Below are 26,511 nucleotides of genomic sequence, written 5' to 3' on the forward strand. Positions count from 1 at the left end.
TAAAATAACCCAGTGAGGTAAGCACCGAGGGATCACTGGTATACAAACTGTTGCCTCGCAGATCAGAAGCGTCAGAGTGGGATAGGGAAGCATCCCGGATTCAGGAGGATAAACCACACAGCGATATACTAATCTCATATCACTTCACCTTTACTGCTGAATCTGTGAGAGGAGCCAGGCGAGACAGGTAAGACTGAATCACAGCCAGCAGGATCTGGTGTTGAGCTATGAATCCTACAAGGTTTTACTCCAACTTGGCTGTTGGCCAGCACATTGTGGGGTGAAGATCTACATACCAGGTTTTACTACTGTGTTCACACATCTCATTGGTTTTCTAGCTAGCAGCCAAGCTGAGGGGGAGCAGGCGTGGGGTTATGTCTGGAACACTCATCTCAATGTGATGTTCAGGATCCCAGAAAACAAGCTCATCTCAATGTGATGTTCAGGATCCCAGAAAACAAACTCATCTCAATGTGATGTTCAGGATCCCAGAAAACAAGCTCATCTCAATGTGATGTTCAGGATCCCAAAAAACAAACTCATCTCAATGTGATGTTCAGAGTTCAAGATCCCAGAAAAAAAGCTCATCTCAATGTGATGTTCAGAGTTCAGGATCCCAGAAAACAAGCTCATCTCAATGTGATGTACAGGATCCCAGAAAACAAGCTCATCTCAATGTAATGTACAGGATCCCAGAAAATAAGCTCATCTCAATGTGATGTACAGGATCCCAGAAAACAAGCTCATCTCAATGTGATGTACAGGATCCCAGAAAATAAGCTCATCTCAATGTGATGTACAGGGTCCCAGAAAACAAGCTCATCTCAATGTGATGTACAGGATCCCAGAAAATAAGCTCATCTCCATGTGATGTACAGGATCCCAGAAAATAAGCTCATCTCAATGTGATGTACAGGATCCCAGAAAACAAGCTCATCTCAATGTGATGTACAGGATCCCAGAAAACAAGCTCATCTCAATGTGATGTACAGGATCCCAGAAAATAAGCTCATCTCAATGTGATGTACAGGATCCCAGAAAATAAGCACATCTCAATGTGATGTACAGGATCCCAGAAAACAAGCTCATCTCAATGTGATGTACAGGATCCCAGAAAATAAGCTCATCTCAATGTGATGTACAGGATCCCAGAAAACAAGCTCATCTCAATGTGATGTACAGGATCCCAGAAAATAAGCTCATCTCCAAGGGACTTTCTAAATAAGATGGAGAGAATATAATACGCTCAAACAACATATTAATGAGTTCTATTCATGTTTACATACTTGACAGATTGTTCTTTTTTTATCTGTTAAAATGATACTATGATTCATTCATGTGTATGTGCATGTTTTTGTGTTTGAGTGACAAACTGTTGCCTAATCTATAGTAGCCTACTGATCTTGTAAAATATTTAAAGGGTGTATTTGAGCGAGTGTGTTTCTGAACCAGTACCTAACCTCTCTTAATCCATCCACATCACCACCTGTCCCCCCACCAGAGGAAGATAATGCAATCAGCTTATGATGACCTGGCCAAGCAGAGGATGCAGCAGTCCAGGGCTTTGTGTTCAGAGGCCGGGCGAGGTAAGAACTTAGAGATACAGTGGGGTCCAAAATGATTGACTCCTTGATAAAAATGGCCATGATAAAGAGTGACAAAGTTACATAGGGTCAAATATCATACCCCCAAGACATGCTAACCTCTCTCCATTACCAATAACAGGGGACGTTATGCATCCAACAAGTGTGTAGTCATTGCATGCTAGGAATATGGAACCAAATGCTAGACTTTTGACTACTTTATTCATAAAAATCTTTAGGGGTGTCAATAATTGTGACCCATGCCGTTTTGAGATTAATTTTGTATTTCTTGTAATAGTAAATCTCTGTCTTTGAGCAATTATATTAGCATAAAATTATATAATTTCCCAATTTTTTCAGCATACAATATAGCTAAATATTTGAATTATTTATTTTATACAGTCATTATTACTCACCTTTATCAAGGGAGTCAATAATTTGGGACCCCACTGCATATTAAATTACTATTCTGTTTAATTCTATGGGACATTCAACTGATTATACTTCATTGTCCTCCGGGGAGGGAAATAAACTGTGAGAACAGCGAAGTTTGAATGTCTGTCAGCCTAGAGATGGAATTGAATACATTTGATTGAATTCTAGAGGTGGGACATTAGGTTTGACACCAGTAGCAAACCGTTCAGACACACAGGCATAGGATATACTGTCGAATGGAAATGAATCACACGTTTTAACACTCACTTAGATATATGTTAAGAAATGATTACTCACTTAGCTACATATTTTCACATGTTATTACTCACACTTATGAGTATAGATTAATATAGGCTGGATTGACTCTTTCATCACAACTCTGGTCTTCATCGGTAGTATAGTAAAGCATCAAAGCATTCTCCTCAGCTAAGAGCATGTGGGGGAGTAAACCCCTGAACTCAAGGAGTATACTGTAGAACTCTGGAGTTAGAAGTCTCAGAGGGCTGAACATTCCACAGGGGGCATTCCGCCTGGGTCTGTTGGTTTTCCGATGGTCTTAGCCAGTTACAGGCATTGGCATCAGACCCATCGGACTCAGCATAATGTGATCGATCCCCGGCTGGTGGGTTTTATACAGGCCCGTCAAAAGGCAACTCCTGTCGACAACGCAACTGGCATAAGGCAGGAATTCACATAACCCTTTACTGAGAGAGTGAGAGGAAAGAGAGGGAGAGACAGAGTTCCTATAAGAGCTGCTTCTTCCAAACATCCTATTTATATACCCGACACTGCACCACAACAAACATTACACACCCTTCTACTCTCAGGGGTATTCCAAAGTTGCAATAGAGTAGTACTGTGATACATTTGGCCCATAGTAGTAAACTCAACACTAGGCTTGTGGATTAGTGATGATATGACAGTTGGAGTTATGATTTTGGTCGGGTCAGTTGATCCTCAATGAATTGTTTGGAGCTGAGAGTAAGAATAGACCTTAATATCCCACATACAGAACACTACAGGGAGCATGAGTCCTGAGGCAACCCTTGTTGCTGGGGGAAGCCGGGTTCTCTCTCTGTTGCGTCATCCACTGGGTTTCTCTGACTGACACGGGCCAGCGGGTGGAGGTGCCATTGTACCAGTCAAACGGATAAATCAGATTCTATTCTCAGATCTGAGTCTATGTCGCTTTCAGTGTCTTAGTTTCTGTGAGCATCTGTCTGTTTGTGTCTGTCAGTTCATGTCTTCCCCTGATTAATTATTTAGTGGCAAATGGGATGAGTTACCATACAATGGAAAGCACTTTGAGACCTAGTGAAAGTCATATATAATACTCTTTATTCTGTGCTTTGTGTGTGTACCAGAAGGTCTGAACTTGGGGAAGAAGATCAGCATACCCAAGGATGTGATGATGGAAGAGTTGAACCTTCAGTCCAACCGTGGCTCCCGCATGTTCCAGGAGAGACTGAAGAGGGTGGAGAGGTTCACTCTGGAGAACCAAGTCAACGACTTATACAGCAATGTAAGAACACACACTTAGCCCTGCATCTATCCGCTAGATGACATGCCATTTCAATGCAGAACAGAATGTTCAATCAATGTTCAAAGACGTTCTATTTCTATGGAAAAACAACAAGGCCATACTGTAGAGACCAGTGGAGGCTGCTGAGGGAAGAAGGGCTCATAATAATGGCAGGAACGGAGCCAATGGAATGGCCTTAAACCATGTGTTTGATGTATTTGATGCCATTCCACCTACTCCGCTCAAGCCATTACCACAAGCCAGTCCTCCCCTAACTAAGGTGCCACCAACTTCCTGTGGTAGAGACATATCCAGTGAGATATCCTGTTAGACCCGCAGACCTGTCTCCCTGATGTGCAGTACAGCAGCTTGTTAGCCTGTTAGACCTGTCTCCCTGACGTGCAGTACAGCAGCTTGTTAGCCTGTTAGACCTGTCTGCCTGATGTACAGTACAGCAGCTTGTTAGCCTGTTAGACCCGCAGACCTGTCTCCCTGACGTGCAGTACAGCAGCTTGTTAGCCTGTTAGACCTGTCTCCCTGACGTGCAGTACAGCAGCTTGTTAGCCTGTTAGACCCGCCGACCTGTCTCCCTGACGTGCAGTACAGCAGCTTGTTAGCCTGTTAGACCTGTCTGCCTGACGTGCAGTACAGCAGCTTGTTAGCCTGTTAGACCTGTCTCCCTGACGTGCAGTACAGCAGCTTGATAGCCTGTTAGACCTGTCTCCCTGACGTGCAGTACAGCAGCTTGTTAGCCTGTTAGACCTGTCTGCCTGACGTGCAGTACAGCAGCTTGTTAGCCTGTTAGACCTGTCTCCCTGACGTGCAGTACAGCAGCTTGTTAGCCTGTTAGACCTGTCTCCCTGATGAACAGTACAGCAGCTTGTCAGCCTGTTAGACCTGTCTCCCTGGCGTACAGTACAGCAGCTTGTTAGCCTGTTAGACCTGTCTCCCTGATGAACAGTACAGCAGCTTGTTAGCCTGTTAGACCTGTCTGCCTGACATGCAGTACAGCAGCTTGTTAGCCTGTTAGACCTGTCTGCCTGACATGCAGTACAGCAGCTTGTTAGCCTGTTTGACCTGTCTCCCTGACATGCAGTACAGCAGCTTGTTAGCCTGTTAGACCTGTCTCCCTGATGAACAGTACAGCAGCTTGTTAGCCTGTTAGACCTGTCTGCCCGACGTGCAGTACAGCAGCTTGTTAGCCTGTTTGACCTGTCTGCCTGACATGCAGTACAGCAGCTTGTTAGCCTGTTAGACCTGTCTGCCTGACGTGCAGTACAGCAGCTTGTTAGCCTGTTAGACCTGTCTCCCTGACGTACAGTACAGCAGCTTGTTAGCCTGTTAGACCTGTCTGCCTGACGTACAGCAGCTTGTTAGCCTGTTAGACCTGTCTGCCTGACGTACAGCAGCTTGTTAGCCTGTTAGACCTGTCTCCCTGACGTACAGTACAGCAGCTTGTTAGCCTGTTAGACCTGTCTCCCTGACGTACAGTACAGCAGCTTGTTAGCCTGTTAGACCTGTCTGCCTGACGTACAGTACAGCAGCTTGTTAGCCTGTTGGATTTATGGCTCAGCTGTGTTTGATGAGGCAGGGACACCTTGGCCTGTCCCCGCTCACAGTTCCTTAGAGGATGACAACTTGGACAAGGTTATTGGAACATTAAGAAACATTGGTCAAATGACCATTGGACAAACATTCCCATGACAATGCATCTAGTAGGTCAGCTGCTAGGCATAGACCAATAAGAGCAAGATAACTGCACAGTGTTACACCTGCCATCCATGTACAGCTTTCACACAACGTACACAACAGGAAATAGTAGAGATACAGAGTTGACTTGGCACTAACACAGAAAATGATTATGTCCCTGTCCAGGGCCTTCCAGAGCCCATGCCTTCCCAGACAGTAGAAGAGCCCCAGGGGGGGAAGGAGAACCAGGCATATATGATGCCTGGCAAACACAGCCTGATCACCACCCTACAGAAAACTGTGGCCAAGAAGGGCAGCCCCAATGTCATCGCCCCAGGTAGCTGGCAACACTGGAGGGGAGAGGTTGGCAGAGGTTGACAGGAAGGATTAGTTACTAGGACTAGGTCACCCCTAATTCAGAGGTTGACAGGAAGGATTAGTTACCAGGACTAGGTCACCCCTAATTCAGAGGTTGACAGGAAGGATTAGTTAACAGGACTGGGTCACCTCTAATTCAGAAGTTGACAGGAAGGATTAGTTAACAGGACTAGGTCATCTCTAATTCAGAGGTTGACAGGAAGGATTAGTTACCAGGACTAGGTCACCCCTAATTCAGAGGTTGACAGGAAGGATTAGTTACCAGGACTAGGTCACCCCTAATTCAGAGGTTGACAGGAAGGATTAGTTAACAGGACTAGGTCACCTCTAATTCAGAAGTTGACAGGAAGGATTAGTTAACAGGTCTAGGTCACCTCTAATTCAGAGGTTGACAGGAAGGATTAGTTACTAGGACTAGGTCACCTCTAATTCAGAACTTGACAGGAAGGATTAGTTAACAGGACTAGGTCACCTCTAATTCAGAGGTTGACAGGAAGGATTAGTTACCAGGACTAGGTCACCCCTAATTCAGAGGTTGACAGGAAAGATTAGTTAACAGGACTAGGTCACCTCTAATTCAGAAGTTGACAGGAAGGATTAGTTAACAGGACTAGGTCACCTCTAATTCAGAGGTTGACAGGAAGGATTAGTTACTAGGACTAGGTCACCTCTAATTCAGAGATTGGCAGGAGAGATTAGTAAACAGGACTAGGTCACCTCTAATTCAGAGGTTGACAGGAAGGATTAGTTAACAGGACTAGGTCACCTCTAATTCAGAAGTTGACAGGAAGGATTAGTTAACAGGACTAGGTCACCTCTAATTCAGAGGTTGACAGGAAGGATTAGTTAACATGACTAGGTCACCTCTAATTCAGAAGTTGACAGGAAGGATTAGTTAACAGGACTAGGTCACCTCTAATTCAGAGGTTGACAGGAAGGATTAGATACTAGGACTAGGTCACCTCGAATTCAGAAGTTGACAGGAAGGATTAGTTAACAGGACTAGGTCACCTCTAATTCAGAGGTTGACAGGAAGGATTAGTTACTAGGACTAGGTCACCTCTAATTCAGAGGTTGACAGGAAGGATTAGTTACCAGGACTAGGTCACCCCTAATTCAGAGGTTGACAGGAAGGATTAGTTAACAGGACTGGGTCACCTCTAATTCAGAAGTTGACAGGAAGGATTAGTTAACAGGACTAGGTCACCTCTAATTCAGAGGTTGACAGGAAGGATTAGTTACTGGGACTAGGTCACCTCTAATTCAGAGATTGGCAGGAGAGATTAGTAAACAGGACTAGGTCACCTCTAATTCAGAGGTTGACAGGAAGGATTAGTTACCAGGACTAGGTCACCCCTAATTCAGAGGTTGACAGGAAGGATTAGTTAACAGGACTGGGTCACCTCTAATTCAGAAGTTGACAGGAAGGATTAGTTAACAGGACTAGGTCATCTCTAATTCAGAGGTTGACAGGAAGGATTAGTTACTAGGACTAGGTCACCTCTAATTCAGAGATTGGCAGGAGAGATTAGTAAACAGGACTAGGTCACCTCTAATTCAGAGGTTGACAGTAGGGATTAGTTACCAGGACTAGGTCACTCTAATTCAGAGTTTGGAATATGGGGTCAGTTTTACTTCAGATAACTTTTGAGGTAGGGAAATTATAAACTTTGACTTCGGGGTGAAATATCCTTTTGATTTTCCGTTTTACCACCCATGTGGGTATATAAGAACAACTACTATAGGAGTAGGCAGGAAGGACAATGTGAGGCAACTCTTTTGATTGACAGTTTGTTTATAAAGCAGTGGTTGCGAATATCTGATAACATTCTGGCTGATAGTGTTCAGCACATCAGGGTATCCATGTCCTGACCTGACACTAGGTTAGTCAGGGTAACCATGTCCTGACACTAGGTTAGTCAGGGTAACCATGTCCTGAAACTAGGTTAGTCAGGGTAACCATGTCCTGAAACTAGGTTAGTCAGGGTACCCATGTCCTGAAACTAGATTAGTCAGGGTAACCATGTCCTGACACTAGGTTAGTCAGGGTAACCATGTCCTGAAAATAGGTTAGTCAGGGTAATCATGTCCTGAAACTAGGTTAGTCAGGGTAACCATGTCCTGACACTAGGTTAGTCAGGGTAACCATGTCCTGACCTGACACTAGGTTAGTCAGGGTACCCATGTCCTGTCCTGACACTAGGTTAGTCAGGGTAACCATGTCCTGACACTAGGTTAGTCAGGGTAACCATGTTCTGTCCTGACACTAGGTTAGTCAGGGTAACCATGTCCTGTCCTGACACTAGGTTAGTCAGGGTAACCATGTCCTGACCTGACATTAGGTTAGTCAGGGTAACCATGTCCTGCCCTGACACTAGGTTAGTCAGGGTAACCATGTCTTGACCTGACACTAGGTAAGTCAGGGTAACCATGACCTGACACCAGGTTAGTTAGAGTAACCATGTCCTGACACTAGGTTAGTCAGGGTAACCACGTCCTGACTTGACACTAGGTTAGTCAGGGTAACCATGTCCTGACACTAGGTTAGTCAGGGTAACCATGTTCTGTCCTGACAAGAGGTTAGTCAGGGTAACCATTTCCTGTCCTGACACTAGGTTAGTCAGGGTAACCATGTCCTGAAACTAGGTTAGTCAGGGTAACCATGTCCTGAAACTAGGTTAGTCAGGGTAACCATGTCCTGAAACTAGGTTAGTCAGGGTAACCATGTCCTGACAATAGGTTAGTCAGGGTAACCATGTCCTGACCTGACACTAGGTTAGTCAGCGTAACCATGTCCTGTCACTAGGTTAGTCAGGGTAACCATGTCCTGTCCTGACACTAGGTTAGTCAGGGTAACCATGTCCTGACCTGACACTAGGTTAGTCAGGGTAACCATGTCCTGACCTGACACTAGGTTAGTCAGGGTAACCATGTCAATTCCTGACCATAGGTTGGTCAGGGTAACCATGTCCTGTCCTGACCATGGGTTAGTCAGGGTAACCATGTCCTAACCTGACACTAGGTTAGTCAGGGTAACCTTGTCCTGTCCTAACACTAGGTTAGTCAGGGTAACCATGTCCTGACCTGACACAAGGATAGTTAGAGTAACCATGTCCTGACACTAGGTTAGTCAGGGTAACCACGTCCTGACTTGACACTAGGTTAGTCAGGGTAACCATGTCCTGACCTGACACTAGGTTAGTCAGGGTAACCATTTCCTGTCCTGACACTAGGTTAGTCAGGGTAACCATGTCCTGTCCTAACACTAGGTTAGTCAGGGTAACCACGTCCTGTCCTGACACTAGGTTAGTCAGGCTAACCACGTCCTGACCTGACACTAGGTTAGTCAGGGTAACCATGTCCTGACCTGACACTAGGTTAGTCAGGGTACCCATGTCCTGTCCTGACACTAGGTTAGTCAGGGTAACCATGTCCTGACACTAGGTTAGTCAGGGTAACCATGTCCTGACACTAGGTTAGTCAGGGTAACCATGTTCTGTCCTGACACTAGGTTAGTCAGGGTAACCATGTCCTGTCCTGACACTAGGTTAGTCAGGGTAACCATGTCCTGACCTGACATTAGGTTAGTCAGGGTAACCATGTCCTGCCCTGACACTAGGTTAGTCAGGGTAACCATGTCTTGACCTGACACTAGGTTAGTCAGGGTAACCATGTCTTGACCTGACACTAGGTAAGTCAGGGTAACCATGACCTGACACCAGGTTAGTTAGAGTAACCATGTCCTGACACTAGGTTAGTCAGGGTAACCACGTCCTGACTTGACACTAGGTTAGTCAGGATAACCATGTCCTGACACTAGGTTAGTCAGGGTAACCATGTTCTGTCCTGACAAGAGGTTAGTCAGGGTAACCATTTCCTGTCCTGACACTAGGTTAGTCAGGGTAACCATGTCCTGAAACTAGGTTAGTCAGGGTAACCATGTCCTGAAACTAGGTTAGTCAGGGTAACCATGTCCTGAAACTAGGTTAGTCAGGGTAACCATGTCCTGACAATAGGTTAGTCAGGGTAACCATGTCCTGACCTGACACTAGGTTAGTCAGCGTAACCATGTCCTGTCACTAGGTTAGTCAGGGTAACCATGTCCTGTCCTGACACTAGGTTAGTCAGGGTAACCATGTCCTGACCTGACACTAGGTTAGTCAGGGTAACCATGTCCTGACCTGACACTAGGTTAGTCAGGGTAACCATGTCCTGTCACTAGGTTAGTCAGGGTAACCATGTCCTGTCCTGACACTAGGTTAGTCAGGGTAACCATGTCCTGACCTGACACTAGGTTAGTCAGGGTAACCATGTCCTGACCTGACACTAGGTTAGTCAGGGTAACCATGTCAATTCCTGACCATAGGTTGGTCAGGGTAACCATGTCCTGTCCTGACCATGGGTTAGTCAGGGTAACCATGTCCTAACCTGACACTAGGTTAGTCAGGGTAACCTTGTCCTGTCCTAACACTAGGTTAGTCAGGGTAACCATGTCCTGACCTGACACAAGGATAGTTAGAGTAACCATGTCCTGACACTAGGTTAGTCAGGGTAACCACGTCCTGACTTGACACTAGGTTAGTCAGGGTAACCATGTCCTGACCTGACACTAGGTTAGTCAGGGTAACCATTTCCTGTCCTGACACTAGGTTAGTCAGGGTAACCATGTCCTGTCCTAACACTAGGTTAGTCAGGGTAACCACGTCCTGTCCTGACACTAGGTTAGTCAGGCTAACCACGTCCTGACCTGACACTAGGTTAGTCAGGGTAACCATGTCCTGACCTGACACTAGGTTAGTCAGGGTACCCATGTCCTGTCCTGACACTAGGTTAGTCAGGGTAACCATGTCCTGACACTAGGTTAGTCAGGGTAACCATGTCCTGACACTAGGTTAGTCAGGGTAACCATGTTCTGTCCTGACACTAGGTTAGTCAGGGTAACCATGTCCTGTCCTGACACTAGGTTAGTCAGGGTAACCATGTCCTGACCTGACATTAGGTTAGTCAGGGTAACCATGTCCTGCCCTGACACTAGGTTAGTCAGGGTAACCATGTCTTGACCTGACACTAGGTTAGTCAGGGTAACCATGTCTTGACCTGACACTAGGTAAGTCAGGGTAACCATGACCTGACACCAGGTTAGTTAGAGTAACCATGTCCTGACACTAGGTTAGTCAGGGTAACCACGTCCTGACTTGACACTAGGTTAGTCAGGATAACCATGTCCTGACACTAGGTTAGTCAGGGTAACCATGTTCTGTCCTGACAAGAGGTTAGTCAGGGTAACCATTTCCTGTCCTGACACTAGGTTAGTCAGGGTAACCATGTCCTGAAACTAGGTTAGTCAGGGTAACCATGTCCTGAAACTAGGTTAGTCAGGGTAACCATGTCCTGAAACTAGGTTAGTCAGGGTAACCATGTCCTGACAATAGGTTAGTCAGGGTAACCATGTCCTGACCTGACACTAGGTTAGTCAGCGTAACCATGTCCTGTCACTAGGTTAGTCAGGGTAACCATGTCCTGTCCTGACACTAGGTTAGTCAGGGTAACCATGTCCTGACCTGACACTAGGTTAGTCAGGGTAACCATGTCCTGACCTGACACTAGGTTAGTCAGGGTAACCATGTCAATTCCTGACCATAGGTTGGTCAGGGTAACCATGTCCTGTCCTGACCATGGGTTAGTCAGGGTAACCATGTCCTAACCTGACACTAGGTTAGTCAGGGTAACCTTGTCCTGTCCTAACACTAGGTTAGTCAGGGTAACCATGTCCTGACCTGACAAGAGGTTAGTCAGGGTAACCATTTCCTGTCCTGACACTAGGTTAGTCAGGGTAACCATGTCCTGAAACTAGGTTAGTCAGGGTAACCATGTCCTGAAACTAGGTTAGTCAGGGTAACCATGTCCTGAAACTAGGTTAGTCAGGGTAACCATGTCCTGACAATAGGTTAGTCAGGGTAACCATGTCCTGACCTGACACTAGGTTAGTCAGCGTAACCATGTCCTGTCACTAGGTTAGTCAGGGTAACCATGTCCTGTCCTGACACTAGGTTAGTCAGGGTAACCATGTCCTGACCTGACACTAGGTTAGTCAGGGTAACCATGTCCTGACCTGACACTAGGTTAGTCAGCGTAACCATGTCCTGTCACTAGGTTAGTCAGGGTAACCATGTCCTGTCCTGACACTAGGTTAGTCAGGGTAACCATGTCCTGACCTGACACTAGGTTAGTCAGGGTAACCATGTCCTGACCTGACACTAGGTTAGTCAGGGTAACCATGTCCTGTCACTAGGTTAGTCAGGGTAACCATGTCCTGTCCTGACACTAGGTTAGTCAGGGTAACCATGTCCTGACCTGACACTAGGTTAGTCAGGGTAACCATGTCCTGACCTGACACTAGGTTAGTCAGGGTAACCATGTCAATTCCTGACCATAGGTTGGTCAGGGTAACCATGTCCTGTCCTGACCATGGGTTAGTCAGGGTAACCATGTCCTAACCTGACACTAGGTTAGTCAGGGTAACCTTGTCCTGTCCTAACACTAGGTTAGTCAGGGTAACCATGTCCTGACCTGACACAAGGATAGTTAGAGTAACCATGTCCTGACACTAGGTTAGTCAGGGTAACCACGTCCTGACTTGACACTAGGTTAGTCAGGGTAACCATGTCCTGACCTGACACTAGGTTAGTCAGGGTAACCATTTCCTGTCCTGACACTAGGTTAGTCAGGGTAACCATGTCCTGTCCTAACACTAGGTTAGTCAGGGTAACCACGTCCTGTCCTGACACTAGGTTAGTCAGGCTAACCACGTCCTGACCTGACACTAGGTTAGTCAGGGTAACCATGTCCTGACCTGACACTAGGTTAGTCAGGGTACCCATGTCCTGTCCTGACACTAGGTTAGTCAGGGTAACCATGTCCTGACACTAGGTTAGTCAGGGTAACCATGTCCTGACACTAGGTTAGTCAGGGTAACCATGTTCTGTCCTGACACTAGGTTAGTCAGGGTAACCATGTCCTGTCCTGACACTAGGTTAGTCAGGGTAACCATGTCCTGACCTGACATTAGGTTAGTCAGGGTAACCATGTCCTGCCCTGACACTAGGTTAGTCAGGGTAACCATGTCTTGACCTGACACTAGGTTAGTCAGGGTAACCATGTCTTGACCTGACACTAGGTAAGTCAGGGTAACCATGACCTGACACCAGGTTAGTTAGAGTAACCATGTCCTGACACTAGGTTAGTCAGGGTAACCACGTCCTGACTTGACACTAGGTTAGTCAGGATAACCATGTCCTGACACTAGGTTAGTCAGGGTAACCATGTTCTGTCCTGACAAGAGGTTAGTCAGGGTAACCATTTCCTGTCCTGACACTAGGTTAGTCAGGGTAACCATGTCCTGAAACTAGGTTAGTCAGGGTAACCATGTCCTGAAACTAGGTTAGTCAGGGTAACCATGTCCTGAAACTAGGTTAGTCAGGGTAACCATGTCCTGACAATAGGTTAGTCAGGGTAACCATGTCCTGACCTGACACTAGGTTAGTCAGCGTAACCATGTCCTGTCACTAGGTTAGTCAGGGTAACCATGTCCTGTCCTGACACTAGGTTAGTCAGGGTAACCATGTCCTGACCTGACACTAGGTTAGTCAGGGTAACCATGTCCTGACCTGACACTAGGTTAGTCAGGGTAACCATGTCAATTCCTGACCATAGGTTGGTCAGGGTAACCATGTCCTGTCCTGACCATGGGTTAGTCAGGGTAACCATGTCCTAACCTGACACTAGGTTAGTCAGGGTAACCTTGTCCTGTCCTAACACTAGGTTAGTCAGGGTAACCATGTCCTGACCTGACACAAGGATAGTTAGAGTAACCATGTCCTGACACTAGGTTAGTCAGGGTAACCACGTCCTGACTTGACACTAGGTTAGTCAGGGTAACCATGTCCTGACCTGACACTAGGTTAGTCAGGGTAACCATTTCCTGTCCTGACACTAGGTTAGGCAGGGTAACCATGTCCTGAAACTAGGTTAGTCAGGGTAACCATGTCCTGACCTGACACTAGGTTAGTCAGGGTACCCATGTCCTGTCCTGACACTAGGTTAGTCAGGGTAACCATGTCCTGTCCTGACACTAGGTTAGTCAGGGTAACCATGTCCTGACACTAGGTTAGTCAGGGTAACCATGTCCTGACCTGACACTAGGTTAGTCAGGGTAATCATGTCCTGAAACTAGGTTAGTCAGGGTAACCATGTCCTGACACTAGGTTAGTCAGGGTAACCATGTCCTGACCTGACACTAGGTTAGTCAGGGTACCCATGTCCTGTCCTGACACTAGGTTAGTCAGGGTAACCATGTCCTGACACTAGGTTAGTCAGGGTAACCATGTCCTTACACTAGGTTAGTCAGGGTAACCATGTTCTGTCCTGACACTAGGTTAGTCAGGGTAACCATGTCCTGTCCTGACACTAGGTTAGTCAGGGTAACCATGTCCTGACCTGACATTAGGTTAGTCAGGGTAACCATGTCCTGCCCTGACACTAGGTTAGTCAGGGTAACCATGTCTTGACCTGACACTAGGTTAGTCAGGGTAACCATGTCTTGACCTGACACTAGGTAAGTCAGGGTAACCATGACCTGACACCAGGTTAGTTAGAGTAACCATGTCCTGACACTAGGTTAGTCAGGGTAACCACGTCCTGACTTGACACTAGGTTAGTCAGGGTAACCATGTCCTGACACTAGGTTAGTCAGGGTAACCATGTTCTGTCCTGACAAGAGGTTAGTCAGGGTAACCATTTCCTGTCCTGACACTAGGTTAGTCAGGGTAACCATGTCCTGAAACTAGGTTAGTCAGGGTAACCATGTCCTGAAACTAGGTTAGTCAGGGTAACCATGTCCTGAAACTAGGTTAGTCAGGGTAACCATGTCCTGACAATAGGTTAGTCAGGGTAACCATGTCCTGACCTGACACTAGGTTAGTCAGCGTAACCATGTCCTGTCACTAGGTTAGTCAGGGTAACCATGTCCTGTCCTGACACTAGGTTAGTCAGGGTAACCTTGTCCTGTCCTAACACTAGGTTAGTCAGGGTAACCATGTCCTGTCCTAACACTAGGTTAGTCAGGGTAACCACGTCCTGTCCTGACACTAGGTTAGTCAGGCTAACCACGTCCTGACCTGACACTAGGTTAGTCAGGGTAACCATGTCCTGACCTGACACTAGGTTAGTCAGGGTACCCATGTCCTGTCCTGACACTAGGTTAGTCAGGGTAACCATGTCCTGACACTAGGTTAGTCAGGGTAACCATGTCCTGACACTAGGTTAGTCAGGGTAACCATGTTCTGTCCTGACACTAGGTTAGTCAGGGTAACCATGTCCTGTCCTGACACTAGGTTAGTCAGGGTAACCATGTCCTGACCTGACATTAGGTTAGTCAGGGTAACCATGTCCTGCCCTGACACTAGGTTAGTCAGGGTAACCATGTCTTGACCTGACACTAGGTTAGTCAGGGTAACCATGTCTTGACCTGACACTAGGTAAGTCAGGGTAACCATGACCTGACACCAGGTTAGTTAGAGTAACCATGTCCTGACACTAGGTTAGTCAGGGTAACCACGTCCTGACTTGACACTAGGTTAGTCAGGGTAACCATGTCCTGACACTAGGTTAGTCAGGGTAACCATGTTCTGTCCTGACAAGAGGTTAGTCAGGGTAACCATTTCCTGTCCTGACACTAGGTTAGTCAGGGTAACCATGTCCTGAAACTAGGTTAGTCAGGGTAACCATGTCCTGAAACTAGGTTAGTCAGGGTAACCATGTCCTGAAACTAGGTTAGTCAGGGTAACCATGTCCTGACAATAGGTTAGTCAGGGTAACCATGTCCTGACCTGACACTAGGTTAGTCAGCGTAACCATGTCCTGTCACTAGGTTAGTCAGGGTAACCATGTCCTGTCCTGACACTAGGTTAGTCAGGGTAACCATGTCCTGACCTGACACTAGGTTAGTCAGGGTAACCATGTCAATTCCTGACCATAGGTTGGTCAGGGTAACCATGTCCTGTCCTGACCATGGGTTTGTCAGGGTAACCATGTCCTAACCTGACACTAGGTTAGTCAGGGTTTCCTTGTCCTGTCCTAACACTAGGTTAGTCAGGGTAACCATGTCCTGACCTGACACAAGGATAGTTAGAGTAACCATGACCTGACACCAGGTTAGTTAGAGTAACCATGTCCTGACACTAGGTTAGTCAGGGTAACCACGTCCTGACTTGACACTAGGTTAGTCAGGGTAACCATGTCCTGACACTAGGTTAGTCAGGGTAACCATGTTCTGTCCTGACAAGAGGTTAGTCAGGGTAACCATTTCCTGTCCTGACACTAGGTTAGTCAGGGTAACCATGTCCTGAAACTAGGTTAGTCAGGGTAACCATGTCCTGAAACTAGGTTAGTCAGGGTAACCATGTCCTGAAACTAGGTTAGTCAGGGTAACCATGTCCTGACAATAGGTTAGTCAGGGTAACCATGTCCTGACCTGACACTAGGTTAGTCAGCGTAACCATGTCCTGTCACTAGGTTAGTCAGGGTAACCATGTCCTGTCCTGACACTAGGTTAGTCAGGGTAACCATGTCCTGACCTGACACTAGGTTAGTCAGGGTAACCATGTCCTGACCTGACACTAGGTTAGTCAGGGTAACCATGTCAATTCCTGACCATAGGTTGGTCAGGGTAACCATGTCCTGTCCTGACCATGGGTTAGTCAGGGTAACCATGTCCTAACCTGACACTAGGTTAGTCAGGGTTTCCTTGTCCTGTCCTAACACTAGGTTAGTCAGGGTAACCATGTCCTGACCTGACACAAGGATAGTTAGAGTAACCATGTCCTGACACTAGGTTAGTCAGGGTAACCACGTCCTGACTTGACACTAGGTTAGTCAGGGTAACCATTTCCTGTCCTGACACTAGGTTAGTCAGGGTAACCATGTCCTGTCCTAACACTAGGTTAGTCAGGGTAACCACGTCCTGTCCTGACACTAGGTTAGTCAGGCTAACCACGTCCTGACCTGACACTAGGTTAGTCAGGGTAACCATGTCCTGACCTGACACTAGGTTAGTCAGGGTAACCATGTCCTGTCCTGACACTAGGTTTGTCAGGGTAACCATCCTGAGACAAGGCTGAGTATAGCCCACAAAGACCTCCGCCACGGCACAACCCAAGGGGGGGGGGGGGGGGGGGGGGGGGGGGGGCGCCAACCCAGACAGGATGACCACATCAGTGAATTAACCCACTCAGGTGACGCACCCCCTCCAGGGACGGCATGAGAGAGCCCCAGTAAGCCAGTGACTCAGCCCCTGTAATAGGGTTAGAGGCAGAGAATCCCAGTGGAAAGAGGGGAACCGGCCAGGCAGAGACAGCAAGGGCGGTTCGTTGCTCCAGAGCCTTTCCGTTCACCCTCCCACTCCTGGGCCAGACTACACTCAATCATATGACCCACTGAAGAGATGAGTCTTCAGTAGAGACTTAAAGGTTGAGACGGAGTTTGCGTCTCTGACATGGGTAGGCAGACCGTTCCATAAAAATGGAGCTCTATAGGAGAAAGCCCTGCCTCCAGCTGTTTGCTTAGAAATTCTAGGGACAATTAGGAGGCCTGCGTCTTGAGACCGTAGCGTACGTGTAGGTATGTACGGCAGGACCAAATCAGAGAGATAGGTAGGAGCAAGCCCATGTAATGCTTTGTAGGTTAGCAGTAAAACCTTGAAATCAGCCCTTGCTTTGACAGGAAGCCAGTGTAGAGAGGCTAGCACTGGAGTAATATGATCAGATTTTTTGGTTCTAGTCAGGATTCTAGCAGCCGTATTTAGCACTAACTGAAGTTTATTTAGTGCTTTATCCGGGTAGCCGGAAAGTAGAGCATTGCAGTAGTCTAACCTAGAAGTGACAAAAGCATGGATTAATTTTTCTGCATCATTTTTGGACAGAAAGTTTCAGATTTTTGCAATGTTACGTAGATGGAAAAAAGCTGTCCTTGAAATGGTCTTGATATGTTCTTCAAAAGAGAGATCAGGGTCCAGAGTAACGCCGAGGTCCTTCACAGTTTTATTTGAGACAACCATTAAGATTAATTGTCAGATTCAACAGAAGATCTCTTTGTTTCTTGGGACCTAGAACAAGCATCTCTGTTTTGTCCGAGTTTAAAAGTAGAAAGTTTGCAGCCATCCACTTCCTTATGTCTGAAACACATTCTTCTAGCAAGGGCAATTTTGGGGCTTCACCATGTTTCATTGAAATGTACAGCTGTGTGTCATCCGCATAGCAGTGAAAGTTAACATTATGTTTTCGAATAACATCCCCAAGAGGTAAAATATATAGTGAAAACAATAGTGGTCCTAAAACGGAACCTTGAGGAACACCGAAATTTGCAGTTGATTTGTCAGAGGACAAACCATTCACAGAGACAAACTGATATCTTTCCGACAGATAAGATCTAAACCAGGCCAGAACTTGTCCGTGTAGACCAATTTGGGTTTCCAATCTCTCCAAAAGAATGTGGTGATCGATGGTATCAAAAGCAGCACTAAGGTCTAGGAGCAAGAGGACAGATGCAGAGCCTCGGTCCGATGCCATTAAAATGTCATTTACCACCTTCACAAGTGCCGTCTCAGTGCTATGATGGGGTCTAAAACCAGACTGAAGCATTTTGAATACATTGTTTGTCTTCAGGAAGGCAGTGAGTTGTTGCGCAACAGCCTTTTCTAAAATTTTTGAGAGGAATGGAAGATTCGATATAGGCCGATAGTTTTTTATATTTTCTGGGTCAAGGTTTGGCTTTTTCAAGAGAGGCTTTATTACTGCCACTTTTAGTGAGTTTGGTACACATCCGGTGGATAGAGAGCCGTTTATTATGTTCAACATAGGAGTGCCAAGCACAGGAAGCAGCTCTTTCAGTAGTTTAGTTGGAATATGGTCCAGTATGCAGCTTGAAGGTTTAGAGGCCATGATTATTTTCATCATTGTGTCAAGAGATATAGTACTAAAACACTTGAGCGTCTCTCTTGATCCTAGGTCCTGGCAGAGTTGTGCAGACTCAGGACAACTGAGCTTTGAAGGAATACGCAGATTTAAGGAGGAGTCCGTAATTTGCTTTCTAATAATCATAATATTTTCCTCAAAGAAGTTCATGAATTTATCACTGCTAAAGTGAAAGTCATCCTCTCTTGGGGAATGCTGCTTTTTAGTTAGCTTTGCGACAGTATCAAAAAGGAATTTCGGATTGTTCTTATTTTCCTCAATTAAGTTAGAAAAATAGGATGATCGAGCAGCAGTAAGGGCTCTTCGGTACTGCACAGTACTGTCTTTCCAAGCTAGTCGGAAGACTTCCAGTTTGGTGTGGCGCCATTTCCGTTCCAATTTTCTGGAAGCTTGCTTCAGAGCTCGGTATTTTCTGTGTACCAGGGAGCTAGTTTCTTATGAGAAATGTTTTTAGTTTTTAGGGGTGCAACTGCATCTAGGGTATTGCGCAAGGTTAAATTGAGTTCCTCAGTTAGGTGGTTAACTGATTTTTGTCCTCTGGCGTCCTTGGGTAGACAGAGGGAATCTGGAAGGACATCAAGGAATCTTTCTGTTGTCTGTGAATTTATATCACGACTTTTGATGATCCTTGGTTGGGGTCTGAGCAGATTATTTGTTGCAATTGCAAACGTAATAAAATGGTGGTCCGATAGTCCAGGATTATGTGGAAAAACATTAAGATCCACAACATTTATTCCATGGGACAAAACTAGGTCCAGCGTATGACTGTGACAGTGAGTGGGTCTAGAGACATGTTGGACAAAACCCACTGAGTCGATGATGGCTCCGAAAGCCTTTTGGAGTGGGTCTGTGGACTTTTCCATGTGAATATTAAAGTCACCAAAGATTAGAATATTATCCGCTATGACTACAAGGTCCGATAGGAATTCAGGGAACTCAGTGAGGAACGCTGTATATGGCCCAGGAGGCCTGTAAACAGTAGCTATAAAAAGTGATTGAGTAGGCTGCATAGATTTCATGACTAGAAGCTCAAAAGACGAAAACGTCATTTTTTTTTTTTGTAAATTGAAATTTGCTATCGTAAATGTTAGCAACACCTCCGCCTTTGCGGGATGCACGGGGGATATGGTCACTAGTGTAGCCAGGAGGTGAGGCCTCATTTAACACAGTAAATTCATCAGGCTTAAGCCATGTTTCAGTCAGGCCAATCACATCAAGATTATGATCAGTGATTAGTTCATTGACTATAACTGCCTTTGAAGTAAGGGATCTAACATTAAGTAGCCCTATTTTGAGATGTGAGGTATCATGATCTCTTTCAATAATGACAGGAATGGAGGTGGTCTTTATCCTAGTGAGATTGCTAAGGCGAACACCGCCATGTTTAGTTTTGCCCAACCTAGGTCGAGGCACAGACACGGTCTCAATGGTGATAGCTGAGCTGACTACACTGACTGTGCTAGTGGCAGACTCCACTATGCTGGCAGGCTGGCTAACAGCCTGCTGCCTGGCCTGAACCCTATTTCATTGTGGAGCTAGAGGAGTTAGAGCCCTGTCTATGTTGGTAGATAAAATGAGAGCACCCCTCCAGCTAGGATGGAGTCCGTCACTCCTCAGCAGGTCAGGCTTGGTCCTGTTTGTGGGTGAGTCCCAGAAAGAGGGCCAATTATCTACAAATTCTATCTTTTGGGAGGGGCAGAAAACAGTTTTCAACCAGCGATTGAGTTGTGAGACTCTGCTGTAGAGCTCATCACTCCCCCTAACTGGGAGGGGGCCAGAGACAATTACTCGATGCCGACACATCTTTCTAGCTGATTTACACGCAGAAGCTATGTTGCGCTTGGTGATCTCTGACTGTTTCATCCTCACATCGTTGGTGCCGACGTGGATAACAATATCTCTATACTCTCTACACTCGCCAGTTTTAGCTTTAGCCAGCACCATCTTCAGATTAGCCTTAACGTCGGTAGCCCTGCCCCCCGGTAAACAGTGTATGATCGCTGGATGATTCGTTTTAAGTCTAATACTGCGGGTACTGGAGTCGCCAATGACTAGAGTTTTCAATTTGTCAGAGCTAATGGTGGGAAGCTTCGGCGTCTCAGACCCCGTAACGGGAGGAGTAGAGACCAGAGAAGACTCGGCCTCTGACTCCAACCCGCTGCTTAATGGGGAAAACCGGTTGAAAGTTTCTGTCGGCTGAATGAGCGACACCGGTTGAGCGTTCCTACAGCATTTCCTTCCAGAAACCGTGAGAAAGTTGTCCGGCTGCGGGGACTGTGCCAGGGGATTTATACTACTATCTGTACTTACTGGTGGCACAGACGCTGTTTCATCCTTTCCTACACTGAAATTACCCTTGCCTAGCGATTGCGTCTGAAGCTGGGCTTGTAGCACAGCTATCCTCGCCGTAAGGCGAGTACAGCGACTGCAATTAGAAGGCATCATGTTAATGTTACTACTTAGCTTCGGCTGTTGGAGGTCCTGACGAATCGTGTCCAGATAAAGCGTCTGGAGTGAAAAAGTTGAGGAGGAAAAAAACATGTCCTGACTTGACATTAGGTTAGTCAGGGTAACCATGTCCTGACCTGACACTAGATTAGGCAGGGTAACCATGTCCTGTCCTGACACTAGCTTAGGCAGGGTAACCATGTCCTGTCCTGACACTAGGTTAGGCAGGGTAACCATGTCCTGACCTGACACTAGCTTAGGCAGGGTAACCATGTCCTGTCCTGACACTAGGTTAGGCAGGGTAACCATGTCCTTTCCTGACACTAGGTTAGGCAGGGTAACCATGTCCTGTCCTGACACTAGCTTAGGCAGGGTAACCATGTCCTGACCTGACACTAGGTTAGGCAGGGTAACCATGTCCTGTCCTGACACTAGGTTAGGCAGGGTAACCATGTCCTGTCCTGACACTAGGTTAGTCAGGGTAACCATGTCCTGACTTGACATTAGGTTAGTCAGGGTAACCATGTCCTGACCTGACACTAGATTAGGCAGGGTAACCATGTCCTGTCCTGACACTAGCTTAGGCAGGGTAACCATGTCCTGTCCTGACACTAGAATAGGCAGGGTAACCATGTCCTGTCCTGACACTAGGTTAGGCAGGGTAACCATGTCCTGTCCTGACACTAGCTTAGGCAGGGTAACCATGTCCTGTCCTGACACTAGGTTAGTCAGGGTAACCATGTCCTGTCCTGACACTAGGTTAGGCAGGGTAACCATGTCCTGTCCTGACACTAGGTTAGTCAGGGTAACCATGTCCTGTCCTGACACTAGATTAGGCAGGGTAACCATGTCCTGTCCTGACACTAGCTTAGGCAGGGTAACCATGTCCTGTCCTGACACTAGGTTAGTCAGGGTAACCATGTCCTGTCCTGACACTAGGTTAGGCAGGGTAACCATGTCCTTTCCTGACACTAGATTAGTCAGGGTAACCATGTCCTGACACTAGGTTAGTCAGGCTAACCACGTCCTGACCTGACACTAGGTTAGTCAGGGTAACCATGTCCTGACACTAGGTTAGTCAGGGTAACCATGTCCTGTCCTGACACTAGGTTAGTCAGGGTAACCATGTCCTGACACTAGGTTAGTCAGGCTAACCACGTCCTGACCTGACACTAGGTTAGTCAGGGTAACCATGTCCTGTCCTGACACTAGGTTAGTCAGGGTAACCATGTCCTGACACTAGGTTAGTCAGGGTAACCATGTCCTGTCCTGACACTAGGTTAGTCAGGGTAACCATGTCCTGACCTGACACTAGGTTAGTCAGGGTAACCATGTCCTGTCCTGACACTAGGTTAGTCAGGGTAAACTTGTCCCGACACATAGGTTAGTCAGGGTAACCATATCCTGACACTAGGTTAGTCAGGTTAACCGTGTCCTGATACTAGGTTAGTCAGGGTAACCTCAACTTGACACCAGGTTAGTAAGGGTAACCATGTCCTGTCCTGACACTAGGTTAGTCAGGGTAACCATGTCCTGATACTAGGTTAGTCAGGGTAACCACAACTTGACACCAGGTTAGTAAGGGTAACCATGTCCTGTCCTGACACTAGGTTAGTCAGGGTAACCATGACCTGTCCTGACACTAGGTTAGTCAGGGTAACCATGACCTGTCCTGACACTAGGTTAGTCAGGGTAACCATGTCCTGACACTAGGTTAGTCAGGGTAACCTTGTCCCGACACATAGGTTAGTCAGGGTAACCATATCCTGACACTAGGTTAGTCAGGTTAACCATGTCCTGATACTAGGTTAGTCAGGGTAACCATAACTTGACACCAGGTTAGTGAGGGTAACCATGTCCTGTCCTGACACTAGGTTAATCTTTGACAGCCAGCTTGTTTATTGTGCTGGATTGATAGCAAGTTTAACACTTGTTATTGAAGTCAGGACCAATATCAGATCAGACAAGTTTATGTAGATGTCTAAGTTTCAGGGACTGTCTTGAGTCTTGTCTGACCTTTTACCTCTCACCTCAGGCTACGGGAGCCCCCTGAAGGAGATCCCCCGTGAGAAGTTCAACCTGACAACCAGGTCCTACTGTTCCCCCTGGAGGGAAGCCCTGGGTGACAGTGACAGGCTCCTGTTGACTCTCAGCACCCAGCTCCCACGGGGGGCCACACTACAGCCGGCCAACTACAGGTGCTTCAACAGGTCAGTCTCACCACCTCACTAACCCACAGGGGGCCACACTACAGCCCGCCAACTAGAGATGTAACCCTGACAACAAAAGGTGCAGCCAGATCAAACGTAGAGACCCGACCCACTAACTTGAGGTGTAACCCTGACAACAACTAGGCTAGACTAAAAGACCTCTGACGACTTCACACTTCAAAGGCAGGACAATATTATGCATTGTTTTCTTTGGAAAGACAACCAATCTTAATAAACCCCCGTCTTCAAATAAAGCCGCAGATGACCGAAGCATGCCATCAAATCAATAACACAATTATCTCGAATTAGCTTCTCTCGGCGCCCGTCCATGTTTCCACTCCCTTTGAAAAGTAATCCCGTCTCTGGCTCGCACCTCCTTGGACTGTGACTGTCCGGCATTTGGCTATTTTAAAGCAGGCTCCAGAAAGAAGGGGAAGAGTCAGTCCCTTAAAGACCGATGGTGCACGAAGGGGCTCCTCTTACCCTGGCACACGCAGTGTGAGGCAACTCCCAGAATAAAGGCTAAACGTCACACTTCATTAGTGCACTGCCACTCATGTGGTGCCAGTCACTCAGTAACTGAAGCACACATGGATGGATTGGTTTACTCCTTTAATTAACGAGGTATGTGAGTTTAATTGAGTATAATCTAAAGTAAGTCTGAGTCACACAAACTGTGTGGGCCACAGCGCTCCATCTATAGTCATCTATGATTCCATCTATAGTCATCTATGATTCCTGAATTATTTCAGACCTAAAATGTCACTAGTCCAGGCCAGGCAGGGTCATTAGAGCTGTGTGGATGACTGGGCATCACATAACAATCTAAAAGCTTCCACTTTAGATCTGACAGTTGAGTGAGAAAGATCTGGTACCCAGCGAATGTATTTGAGGTTATGTAAGGCTGGATATACTGAGTCATTCCCTTCCTCAAAGATACACTCAAACACTTACAACACATTCATCCCTCTTTCTCTCAGAGCGGCCACACCTTTTGGAGGCCCACAGCAGCAGAGTAAGAGGGTGATCCCAGTGATGGGGTTCGAGCTGTTGGACTCACAGCACCTCCCTGGTACGACCCTGGACCGCATGTGTAAACGGCCCAACTTCAACAGAGCACCACGGGGATGGGGTCACGACTACTCCCCTGAATCCACCGACCTGTGATTGGCCCACTGCTCACCTACGTCCTTCAAACTTCTGGTGACATCACAGGCTAAAAGACTGAAGCATTAATCTGCTCTTATTACCCATCCTCATCCCTCTGGATTCAAAGATGACCTATCCGGATTAGGAAGAAATTGCCCCAAAAATACAGATATTTTAATCTGTTTAATAGTTAGGATAAGAGTAGATCTGTGGTTAGGGGCAACTTGTAACTCGAGTGATCCCTGTTATTGAGTGACTCCTCCTTTCTTTCATCTTAATGCCCTCTTACCCATCCTCACTCCCCCATTCACCTCACCACTTGCCTCCCTTCCCATCCCCTGTTCACTCATCCCTCCCTCTTTCAGACCCCCCCTGTTTATAAAGGACTGACAGTGTGATCTTGATTAATGTAAATGATAGAGTACTTGTTTTAATGGCATAAGCGGACAACATACGTGAAACATTACAATAATAAAATTGTATCAAAGTGAGAAACAAATCCATAATATGAATGAGAATCTAAAAATGTTCCTCTCAAGAGATCGACTCTGCAGGATGCTTGGCACATTTCAACAACTCTTATGATGTACACTAAATACACCGATCCATGACGGGTGGGTATACAGATTACATTATGCACCACCACGCACAAAACACAGTAGCCCTTAAAACTTAAAAGAATGCACTTATGATACCAAATTCCAAGATTGAGTTGGATTTGATTTCACGCCTTTAGTTGTTTGCTGTTAACTCAAATCCACTGCTGAGATATGGTTAATCTGAGTGAGTGGGTAGACATTTTGTAACACCCTTGTTAACCTCAAGAAGTAGGATGAGGACGTTGCGCCTGGAAGCAGATCCGAGGTCGGTTCTGTGTTTTTCCCCCTAATAACTATGGCGAGGATTGGGGGAAGGTAAGCTGATCCTAGATCTGTGCCTAAGAGAAACGTCTACCCAGAGCAATTCTCTCGACCACAGAGCTGTTTGGCAAAACGAAGTACCGACATGGCAACTAGTCGCCGTGGCGGGCAGCGTGGTCTCCCATGCGCTGGAGATCCTGGGAAGGGTAGTGGATGTGTCCTGGGGATCTCATACCCATGAAGGGGGAAGAGGGGGACCCATGGAACCCATGTGAAACATAGGACCACCAAAACCTGAAGGGGAGAAGAGATACGCACAACAGAAGCAAAGCAGGGTCAACACAGAGGTAGCTCAGTGACATAGCACAACAGACACACAGCAGGGTCAACACAGAGGTAGCTCAGTGACATAGCACAACAGACACACAGCAGGGTCAACACAGAGGTAGCTCAGTGACATAGCACAACAGACACACAGCAGGGTCAACACACAGGTAGCTCAGTGACATAGCACAACAGACACACAGCAGGGTCAACACAGAGGTAGCTCAGTGACATAGCACAACAGACACACAGCAGGGTCAACACAGAGGTAGCTCAGTGACATAGCACAACAGACACACAGCAGGGTCAACACACAGGTAGCTCAGTGACATAGCACAACAGACACACAGCAGGGTCAACACACAGGTAGCTCAGTGACATAGCACAACAGACACACAGCAGGGTCAACACAGAGGTAGCTCAGTGATATAGCACAAGTATAGCCAGCAGTTTCCCCTATCCATCACAGGACAAAGGAGAGACTGGTACCTGGAGGTAGTGGGGGGCAAGGAGTTGTTCACGACATTAGGAGAGGTACTGGGGGGCAAGGAGATGTTAATGACATTAAGAGAGGTACCGGGAGGTAGGGAGAGATTCATGACATTAGGAGAGGTACCGGGAGGTAGGGAGAGATTCATGACATTAGGAGAGGTACCGGGAGGTAGGGAGAGGTTCATGACATTAGGAGAGGTACCGGGAGGTAGGGAGAGATTCATGACATTAGGAAAGGTACCGGGAGGTAGGGAGAGATTCATGACATTAGGAGAGGTACCGGGAGGTAGGGAGAGGTTCATGACATTAGGAGAGGTACCGGGAGGTAGGCAGAGATTCATGACATTAGGAGAGGTACCGGGAGGTAGGGAGAGATTCATGACATTAGGAGAG

General features: G+C 46.7%; 1 protein-coding gene across 2 annotated transcripts; it reads left to right on the plus strand.

Moving 5' to 3' along the window:
- LOC139391107 (myozenin-2-like) lies at window positions 1-24,941 on the plus strand. 2 transcript variants are annotated; one of them, XM_071138629.1, is made up of 6 exons: window positions 1-187; window positions 1,502-1,586; window positions 3,383-3,540; window positions 5,416-5,566; window positions 23,119-23,293; window positions 24,274-24,941. In XM_071138629.1, exons 2-6 carry the CDS (start codon window positions 1,511-1,513, stop codon window positions 24,458-24,460), a joined length of 747 nt encoding a protein of 248 aa, XP_070994730.1. In that variant the 5' UTR covers window positions 1-187; window positions 1,502-1,510; the 3' UTR covers window positions 24,461-24,941. The 2 variants fall into 2 exon arrangements, with proteins under 2 accessions (XP_070994730.1, XP_070994731.1); XM_071138630.1 differs by having other exon boundaries at window positions 3,386-3,540.
- Window positions 24,942-26,511: the final 1,570 nt, after the last annotated feature.

This window comes from Oncorhynchus clarkii, chromosome 31 (assembly GCF_045791955.1).
Source record: "Oncorhynchus clarkii lewisi isolate Uvic-CL-2024 chromosome 31, UVic_Ocla_1.0, whole genome shotgun sequence".
NCBI lineage: Eukaryota > Metazoa > Chordata > Actinopteri > Salmoniformes > Salmonidae > Oncorhynchus > Oncorhynchus clarkii.

Coding starts and splice junctions, on each gene's coding strand:
- LOC139391107 (XM_071138629.1), top strand. CDS start 1,511: ATGCAATCAGCTTATGATGACCTGGCCAAGCAGAGGATGCAGCAGTCC. Junction 5,567..23,118: donor CCCCAATGTCATCGCCCCAG/GTAGCTGGCAAC, acceptor CTCTCACCTCAG/GCTACGGGAGCCCCCTGAAG. Junction 23,294..24,273: donor AACTACAGGTGCTTCAACAG/GTCAGTCTCACC, acceptor TCTTTCTCTCAG/AGCGGCCACACCTTTTGGAG.